Below are 9708 nucleotides of genomic sequence, written 5' to 3' on the forward strand. Positions count from 1 at the left end.
GATTGGCTGATCTAAAGGGAATTGTCGTATCAGAACACTGATTGAATATCAACCCTCGGAGGCGTGGTGAGTGGGTGCCTCAGGACGGTCCGAGAGGTGGGGCTGATCGACGCATCTCGTTTGTTCTCTCTTCCCATATCGGATGGCTCGCACAGCATACACCTGTTGGCTGGAAGGTATCTTGGTTTCCTATATTAATAGGTACTCTCAGACACCGTGAGTCCACATACAACGCCTCTATTCGTCATGGCTGATTCTCTTTCGACATCCCAGACTAGCGGCCCCGCATCTCCTAGTAACCTCGTTCCTCATATTTCTACTCCTGGCGACGAATTACATCCTCCCCCCCCGACAGTCCCGTACACTGGCACTGATTGTGTTGAAGAACCCACAACTCCGTTTCAAAGGCCCCGTACTTTGGACAAACTGCAGGGCTCTACCCCTGGGTCAGCCAAGGCTTCCGCACAACAGATTTTGGCTGTGCAAGGCATAGAGGGAGAAGCTCTGAACGCCTGGCGGAAAAGACTGAGTAAGGAGATGAAGGACATAATGGTACAGATGCCAGTTTCGGATTTGTTACGGCGTTACGTTCGTGGAAAAGAGCCCACGGCCGAAATTAAAGCTAAACTCGCCGAAATCACGCTCAACAAGGACAATTTCACGGTGCAAGAGCGGCATATGTACAATGATCTCGTAAGTGGTGAAATGTCTTCGGTATCGTTCTTCATCGCTGACGTTTGGTCTAGTGTGTGTTCCTACAAGCCGTTTCAGATCTCTGTTCAGAGGGCGGCGCATTGGAGTTCAAGCTTGTGGCGAAGGATACGGGCGCGAATCCAGACACCAGCATTGGCGGCAATGGCAGCATGAAGAAACCAGATATCTCGATGTTGCCAGAACAAGATAAGGCTTCTGCGATATGTCAGCCCGCGAAGAAGGCAAAGAAGGACACGGCAAATACGGAGCAGGCGCAAACGCCATTCAAGGCGGCTACATCCTGGCATCGGGTCTCCTTGGTCATCGAGTGCAAGAGCGCCAAATCAGAGAAACTCCCGTTCTCATTCCGTCCAGCGAGCACTGACAAGTCGACAAAGGCGTCGGGGACTTCTGACAAGTCGACAAAGGCGTCGGGGACTTCTGACAAGTCGACAAAGGCGTCGGGGACCTCTGACAAGTCGACAAAGGCGTCGGGGACCTCTGACAAGTCGACAAAGGCGTCGGGGACTTCTGACAAGTCGACAAAGGCGTCGGGGACTTCTGACAAGGAATGCGATGGCGCGGCACCCAGTCCGCAAGCAGAGAAGAATAACTTCCTTCTCCAAACAAAGGGCGCCATCGAATCGAGGGGCCAGCTCAGCGACTATGCGATGCATCTGATGCGGAGCCAGCCTCGGCAATTTTGCTTCATGGTGGTCATCGCGGGCTGCTACGCACGTATACTCCGATGGGATAGAGCTGGGGCCATCGTTTCCGAAGCATTCGAATTCGTCGAGGACCCGTCGATTATGGTCACGTTCTTGTATAACTACATGACGATGACGCAAGAAGAGCGTGGATTTGACACGAGCGTTGTTGCAGCGCCGCGCCACGACATCGACGAGATGATAGCGTGGAAAGTTGGCATGGTGGAGGACGGCAGGCTGTCGGACTATCACACGGAGCGCTTCAAGGAGGCGATGGAAACGAAATGGCCAATCTACAAAGTGACGATCCCCCGCGAAGACCTCTTCTCGGCCGCAGAACTTGGGCGTCAAGTCAACAAGGCTGGTGCGCCCAAGGATTCATCGCAATCAGGTTCGGACATTCCTGCAGAGGATCTGACGCTGCTAATCGGAAGACCTCTGAGCATGAGCAATTCGCCGACGGGTCGTTCGACGATCGGATATGTGGCATTCGATATGCGTGGAAAGCGACTGGTCTTCATGAGGGATTCGTGGCCGCTTGATTCGCCACTGCGGACCACAGAGCGCACTGTTTACAAGGATCTGTGGCAGAAAGGGGTGAAGTACATTGCCACACCCGTCAGCGGTGGGATAGTCAAGAACGGCGACAAGATCCACCGGACGGTAACGCAGAAATATGGGGACACCGTGCACGGAAAGGATACGAGAGCACGCATCCATTTCCGTCTGATCACTGATGAGGTTTACGAACCACTGGATAACTGCAGGTGTTCGTATGAGCTCATTCTCGTTTTGAGCGACGCGATAAAAGGCAAGTGTGTTTATGAGAACTGTATCCGGAGTTGACCGGCTAATATTTGTTGGTTCTTAAGCGCATTATCTAGCTTGGACCAAAGCCAACATCCTACACTGTGACATCAGTAGGGCCAATATCATGGTCAAGCGTACTGGGCCCAAAGTCGGACAAGTTGAGGGCATCCTCATTGACTGGGACTTGTGCAAGTACCAAGCCCAACTGAAAATAGGATCGAACCATCCTGCTCATTCGGTGAGATCCATGTCTGCTTATTCGCGCCTCATTACTTAAGAACTGACTAATTTTATGCCACAGGGAACGTGGCAGTTCAGCTCAGCCATGCTCCTGCAGTATCCTATGAAGCTGCGCCAGGTATCGGACGACCTCGAGTCGTTTGTCCACGTCCTCCACTGGACAATTCTCATGTGGTACAAGCACAGTCTGTCCGGCCTTCCAAGTGAGCTCCGTAGCCTTGTGTCCAGGACCTACGACGAATTCGAGACCTTTGTGGACTATGACACGGGCGGAATTCACAAATACAACAACATGCTTTTGGGGGCATTGCCGTTCGCCAAGCTGTCGTCCGAGCCTCTGAAGTCGCTGACCGATAAACTGGCAGAAATATGCAAAGAGCATTACAACGCATCGTCTACGAAGGAGCAGAGAGCAAAGCTTGAAGACATCAAGATAGAAAAGGGCAAGAAATTCGAATCGCAGTCCCCAGCAGCCCCAGTCGAGTGGGAAATGTCCGTTCGCGACTACGATCTTATGGAACATCCAGGAATCGAAGGAGACGCCGACAGTTCTCACAAAGGAGATGCACTGCCGCTGCTCGATACCAGTACCAAGCCTAAACTACAGGAGCATTTCTGGATCTGGGAAGCATTCAAGGAAGTTATCAAAGATATGGAGAAGAACAGCAATACGCAAATCACAAACGATAAGGTGGACAAACCTCAGTTCACGCCAGCCACAGAATCAGCCACGCAACAAAGCACGAAGAGTCAGAAGCGACCATCGCAATCGTCGGGCGAATCAACTCGCTCAAGCAAGAAATCCAAAACGACGCACGGGACACGCACTATGAGCTCCTCTATGGGCACCATATTTGAGTAAGATTAGCACTCCGGCGGCGAAACTTGTTCCACGCCGGTGCTGGGCTTTGCGATTGGACATGATGTGGATGTTGGTTTGTTTGCAAGCACTTTTGACTCCGTTCCCTTGTATCATCACTGATATTGCCGAGTAGATGGTGGTATTTATGAATCACCTCGTTTCCCGTATGTATAGTCGACGTGCTCGTTTGGTTTCGAATGCTATTATTTATCTATGATGATACACACGAGAAGGTTATTGAATCACGGGCACCCGTAAGTACGGCGACGCTCGTCTTGTGTGCGAGTGACTGTTATCCAGTGGCCTCACCGTCAGAGTGGTCAGAAAACAAGGTCGCTTGCAAAAGGGGACCTGGCGCGCCACATGGCGCTCCTTCAACGTATTCTATGCCGCCATCTCACGCGACGGAAGAGAAACCTACTTCTATATTCTGTCTACCAATATTGCGACCCTACCGCACGTCAAGTACGCGTCAAATGCAGTCCGCCCAAGTTGATCATGACAGGAGTCTAATACAATAGCTGCTTTCGCATCAAACTAGTGGTATACGGTAGTCCAAGCAAGAACAACGAGCCGGAAATGCCTAACACCCGCAGGTCGTACGGCAGCAGGAACGACTCGCTCGAGAAGCACTCGCCCAGCTCGCGCTGCGCCCAGCGGAACGCGATTGGCGGCGTCAGCGCGGGCGAGGGTCCGCGCAGCGATGCGTCGTGTGCTGCGGGGTGCGTGGGCGGGAGCGGCGACGGGAGCGGATCGCGGGAGAGCGTGCGGTTGGAGCGCAGGTGAATGGGGAGGAGCGGGTCTGCGTCGAAGACGACCATGCCATTCCAGCAGGAGAAAACGGGAACCGGCGCATCTTTGCGCATCAAATCAATGGAGGGGGCATCAATAAAGTAGGGCCAGCTGCCAAGCAGATCAGCTCTCAAGCATCCTGGGATAGCCTGAAGGACTCACATAGAACTTGTCAGGTGTCCGAGGCGATCGCGCAAAACCCACGCATCATATGCGCTGCAACACGCTCATAAGCCCAAGCCCACATCGCCCCCCTCGCCAAATCCGCACTCACCCGAAATGGCCAAAGTCCATCGCACATGCCATGTCGTACTCGCCATCATGCGTATCGAGCAGCTCGAGGACGCTCTCCGGCTCGACTAACACGTCATTCGAGAACAGCACGCGAGCGTAGCCGCCGGTGCGCACGAGCGGCTCGAGCGCGCGGTTGCGCGTACGGGCGAGGAACTCGATGCGGTTGTTGAAGGAGAGGTCATCCGGCTTCGGCACCGCGGCGTCGTCATGCACAAGCACCTGGTGCGGCACGCCGCGCGCTGCAAGGGTATCTGCGAGTGTGGTCAGAAGCGCGGGTGTATTGTCGGACGAGTGTGACTCGACGATCGAGACGAAGACGTTTGCGGGCCCGAGGTACGTGATAACAGCAAGCAGAGTCGACGTCCAGTAGGGAAGGACATCTTGGTTGTTGAAGAAAGAAGCCGCGATGAAGATCTTCTCTGCGGGACGTGTGGTTAGTCAAATATGATACATGCCCGCGACAGTACTATTAGAGTGTTGCAATGGGAAATGCGCATATATGCGTCCAAATATCTTCGTATCAACACTGCGTGCAAACATCGATTCCACGTACAAAAGCTGTGTCTCGACCGAGAGTTCGGCATAAACCGTCGACCAGTCAGTTTGATTAGAAAACCTAATGGCTCGAAGGGTATGCCATCTCATGAAAACATCTTGACTCTCCAAACGAAGAACGTTGGGGAGTCAATGAGTCGTCGCAGACCGCTCTGTTAGGCCCAAATCACGTCCGAATCCCGTGAACTAATATGTAAGACAAGACCTGCCAAGCACGATGATGTAGTACTTTTAGAAAACCCACTTTGACAATCTCATAAAGTGGTAGTTGCGCAGTCACACGACAAAAACAAAAGACCCAATGGCTTGCTTTTGTCAGGACAGCGATTCGAGAATCATATATGCGTGGTCCAAAGAGCCATGCAGGATGTATGCGTGGAACACGAGACCAAGAAAATGACGAAGTGTGTTATCTGCGGAAAGAATACGAAAGGACACCACGAACCTCCTTTGCCACATCCTTCAGGACTTGGATGTCGGTCCGACAGGGCGCGCTGAAGCGCAGGTCAGAAGCGGACATCGTTTGGATGCTCGTAGTGCTTGGTCTCCCACACGCCTACAAGCGCAATGGACGCGTATAAAACGACCTGCGCCCACCACCAGATGTCCTGCATGTTCCACGCGCGTCGTATCCGCGAGCGACGCGTCGGAGACATTGGCGGGCTTGACATTGAGGGGCGCTCCCCGTCCGGGAGCAGGATGTACTGGCCTTCGCCCTCGTCGTCCGAATATCTCGGGTTTCCGTTCTGACGCGGAGAGCGCCAGCCCCGCGAATTTCGTCTTTTCAAGCACCACACGACCGCCTCCCACACGAGCATCCAGCACAGCCAAATCCCAGCATTGATGGTGGCCGCTAGGAGGGCTATAGACCAAAGCCGGAACGAGAGCGGAAATGCGGGCTGCCAGATGTCCTTGCGGCCGAACTTGGCGCACCAGCGGCCCTCGAGGACGTCGGTGATAACGAGGAAGGATATAAATGGAAGCAGAAACGGTAGCCTCAGAATGCGGATGACGACGCGGACGACGTGCGGGCCATTCCACCACGGCCGCCAATAGGAAGACGGCATGGACTCGGACGCGAGGAGCCAATCAGGAAGAACCGAGGCCGGCACGGGGCGGAGTAGCAGGTCGACTCAGGAGCCACGGTCACCGTGAGGGGCGGGGGCGGGGAACGATGAGGAGAGAGGGGGAACGACGAGGAGAGAGGGGGAACGACGAGGAGAGAGGGGGAACGACGAGGAGAGAGGGGGAACAACGAGGAGAGAGGGGGAACAACGAGGACAACGACGCCGCAGGGCGAAGGCAGTGAGCGTCATATATAAACTTGGCGCACCCCAGGGCGCTTCGCCGTCCCGCCGCACACAGGCCGCTCGCTGCCGCTCTTGATGGGCGCCTATCAGACACACACACGGTCGATCAAGGCAGTGTCGACGTAACTCTGGATTATTTCAAGTACCTCAGCCTAGCGTGTGCACTCCTCATGGAATCAACCATGGCAACATCTTCACTGGATATTCCTGCTCCCAGACGATGCTACACCAGAGCACTGAGCAACTACCTGGACTGCTCGGTGCGGTCTTGCTCACCCGCGAGGGAAACAAGCAATTGATGCATTGGCCGAGTCAATTGAGTTTCTTGCACAGCGCTCACGCAAAGGCCGTGACGACCAGGCGCTTTTGCAGAGATGGCAGCGAGCATGTTCTCTCACCTGTCAGGATTCAACATTTGTGTTGCCTGTGCTATGAGAACATCAACATAAAATGAGCGGTTGTCGCGACTTGAGGTCGAGCGACAGAGGAAAACCTGAAAGCTGGGGGTGTTCGACTGGTTCTTACTGAAGCGATGGTGAGCAATGCTCAAACCTAAGGCTAGGGACAAGTAAATGTATTAGTTAGTAAGGTAAGAAAAGGAATACAAAGGATGCTTACTGACCTAGGGACAAGAGGTTGAAACTGAGGTCCCTAGGGCAGCAGAGGCCGGCTTATATACAGGGGATGTTTAGGGGAGGCTGTGCGCGCTGGTCCGTGCGCAGCTGGTCTGTCACGAGTTGGTATGGCGTCTAGCCGTTTTTTAATTTTTCCTTTTCGCGGGCTCGAACCCGCGACCTCTGTACTACCTGCCGGATATGGACATGTCGTTATCTACTGTACGATTAGATTAGATGGGGCGGCAGCGCACGGCACAGCTCGGGCTCCGCTGACACAGCCGCTCTGACTCACCGGCCCCTGGGGCCGCGTCGGCATGCTGTGCACGGACCAGCTGTGCACGGACCAGCGCGCACAGCCTGCCCTTAATCTCCCCTGTATATAAGCCGGCCTCTGCTGCCCTAGGGACCTCAGTTTCGACCTCTTGTCCCTAGGTCAGTAAGCTCATGTACTTACTTACCTTTCTAATGCTAACTTACTTGTCCCTAGCCTTAGGTTTGAGCCTCGCTCACCATCGCTTCGGTGAGAACCAGTCAGACGCCCCTTGCTTTTAGGTATTCCCCTGTCACTTGACCTCAAGTCGCGACATTAGGTCGAAACTCCCCAAGCAACCGGCGTTCTCTCTCGGAACCCACACACTCACACTTTCCTTTCCCATAGGTCGGGTGGTGCGCACCCCTACGGTACATTACAATACGTAGATAGCGTACATACATCGCCAACACTCAGGGAACGAACTCTTCAATACCTGCACTTCAGTGGGCGGTATTTGTCCTCACGGACGCGTGGACTAGGTTCCTGCTGCATAATAGTCAAAAGCAGTACTGGGCCCCACGTGAACTGCGAACCCTAGTGTCTTCTCGGGCGCCGTAGCGTAAGCTAGTGTAGCACGGCCATTGTAGTACGCGCACCTCCCCGTCCTCCCCCCATCCACCGTGGCTGCTTGTCAGGGCCAGATCCACGCATTCGACTCCCAGGATCTCATCGACGTCTACATCCCAGATGGCCCTGAGACTATCCTCTATCGTTGCGAGCAGCAGCCGTGCCCCAATCGGACACCCCGATCGATCGAGGAGGATTACCCTCGCTACAAAGCAATCCGACGGGCTCAACACCCCCTCGGTCCCCGCAGCACCCTCGCGTCTCGATCTGCCTCGCGGCATTCTCGCCCTGTCTCCCCCAGCTCCCGTCTCCCTCAAACTGTCGTCGCCGATCCAGGTCAAGCGCGAGGAGATCTCCCTCCAGATCCTGCGCCAGAGCCTGAGCCTGAGGAGAGTGCGAGTGAAGAAGGAGTCTCGGAGTCCGAGTCCGCGGATCCTGCTCGGGGCCCGCCTCGCCGACAGCGCTCGCCCCCACGTCAGCAGTCCCTGACGTACGTAACCCCTCCTCCGAACTTTCTTCGGCGCCTTCACCGCCGACTCCGCCAAGAGGCCGCTCGAGCACTCGCTCCTCTCGAAGTTCGACCAGCGGAGGGCCACCACAGCCGCCTCCGCCCCCGCAACGTCCTCCGTCCCCCCCAACGCCGATAATGTCGTCCCCCGCAGCCGTCCCCGACAAGGAGACGTTGAAGCTCCTCCTCCCCCTCCGATACGACGGCAAAACCGTTATCGAGTGCAACCGGTTCCTATCGCAGCTGCGCATCTACTGGCTGGTCAACACGTCGTTGACCACCATCGAGCTTAAGGTGCAGGTCGCACTCAGCCTACTCGATGGAGATGCCCGCGCCTGGGCCACTCCCTACTTTGCCCAGCTCGCATCAGTGCAGGTGGGTGTGCAAGGGGCCACAACCCCATTCGCGAACGAAGCAGCCTTTGCCGCCGCCTTCAGGGCCCGCTTCGGAAATCTCAACGACGAGGCAGCAGCACAAGTAGAGCTGGCGAAGCTCTGCGCGGACAAGTCGGTCTGTGAAAAACGCACCGCCGCGGAGTTCTCCGCGCTGTTCAAAGGTCCGGCGGACCGCTCTGGGTATGGGGACCTGGAGCTACGCGACAAGTACCTGAGCGGCATCCCCTCCCGTGTCTACCACAAAATCGAGCTCGAGACCTTCGCCACGTGGCAAGCAGCTGAGAAGCGTGCCACTGAGGTCGAGCAGATCCTCGATATCAGCCGGGCCCGTAGGCCCGAGCTAAACAACTTCTTCTCGGCCCGAGGTCGAGGACGCGGAGGGGCACGTGGTGGTGCACCCTCGATGCACGCAGCTTCGGCCAGCATCAATGCGGCCATCGGAAAAGGCAACTTCCCTGGCACATGCTTCGGCTGTGGGAAGCAAGGGTACCGATGATTCGAGTGCCCCAATTGTAAGGACAAACCTTACACAAAACGCGCCGACGCGCGGGCTACGGTTGCCTCGGGCTCCACCCAGGCTGCGACAAGCGCCCCTGTCATGACAACACCCTCGGCAAGTATAAGTGCCGCTTCAGCGAAATCCGAGCAATCGGAGCTGGCGGACTTAATGGCACAGGTGAAGTCGATGCGCGAGGAGCTCGAGCATTATCGGGCAATGAAGGAGGAGGGTTTTTGATCCGGTCCGCGCTTCGTGCCGCACGCGTCGGGCCGCGAGTATCATCTTGTAACAAGTATAATGTATTGTCTACTGCCATGGTGTACGAATTGGACCAGGGGTCCCAACATTTTCACATCCCAGTACGACTTCAAGGGAAAAGACGGCATAAAGACATAATCGCTATGGTGGACAGCGGAGCCACCACGAAGTTCATCAACAAGCGATTCATTGAAGAGAATAAGGTGCAGACGCGGAAGCTAAAAGAGCCGATTCCGCTCTACAATATCGACGGCACCCTGAATAAGGATGGAAGCATTTCAGAAGTAG

General features: G+C 55.3%; 3 protein-coding genes across 3 annotated transcripts; 1 reads left to right on the plus strand and 2 right to left on the minus strand.

Annotated features, from left to right (window-relative positions):
• Nucleotides 1-246: 246 nt before the first annotated feature.
• POSPLADRAFT_1138119 (hypothetical protein) lies at nt 247-3312 on the plus strand (the record flags this gene model as incomplete). The annotated part of the gene is made up of 4 exons (XM_024484874.1): nt 247-693; nt 747-2217; nt 2273-2448; nt 2512-3312. 4 exons carry the CDS (start codon nt 247-249, stop codon nt 3310-3312), a joined length of 2895 nt encoding a protein of 964 aa, XP_024341254.1.
• A 461-nt stretch (nt 3313-3773) lies between these two features.
• POSPLADRAFT_1045498 (glycosyltransferase family 69 protein) lies at nt 3774-6020 on the minus strand (the record flags this gene model as incomplete). Its single annotated transcript, XM_024478775.1, has 6 exons — nt 3774-3821; nt 3903-4215; nt 4267-4320; nt 4379-4817; nt 5399-5447; nt 5472-6020. 6 exons carry the CDS (start codon nt 6018-6020, stop codon nt 3774-3776), a joined length of 1452 nt encoding a protein of 483 aa, XP_024341255.1.
• Nucleotides 6021-7065: 1045 nt separating this feature from the next.
• Nucleotides 7066-8479, minus strand: POSPLADRAFT_1138242 (hypothetical protein; the record flags this gene model as incomplete). Its single annotated transcript, XM_024484883.1, has 5 exons — nt 7066-7097; nt 7173-7308; nt 7727-7965; nt 7994-8172; nt 8235-8479. Coding segments are annotated over 5 exons (831 nt in total), but the record flags the coding sequence as incomplete, so codon positions are not given.
• Between the last annotated feature and the right edge of the window lie 1229 nt (nt 8480-9708).

Source organism: Postia placenta, assembly GCF_002117355.1.
Source record: "Postia placenta MAD-698-R-SB12 unplaced genomic scaffold POSPLAscaffold_4, whole genome shotgun sequence".
NCBI lineage: Eukaryota > Fungi > Basidiomycota > Agaricomycetes > Polyporales > Adustoporiaceae > Rhodonia > Rhodonia placenta.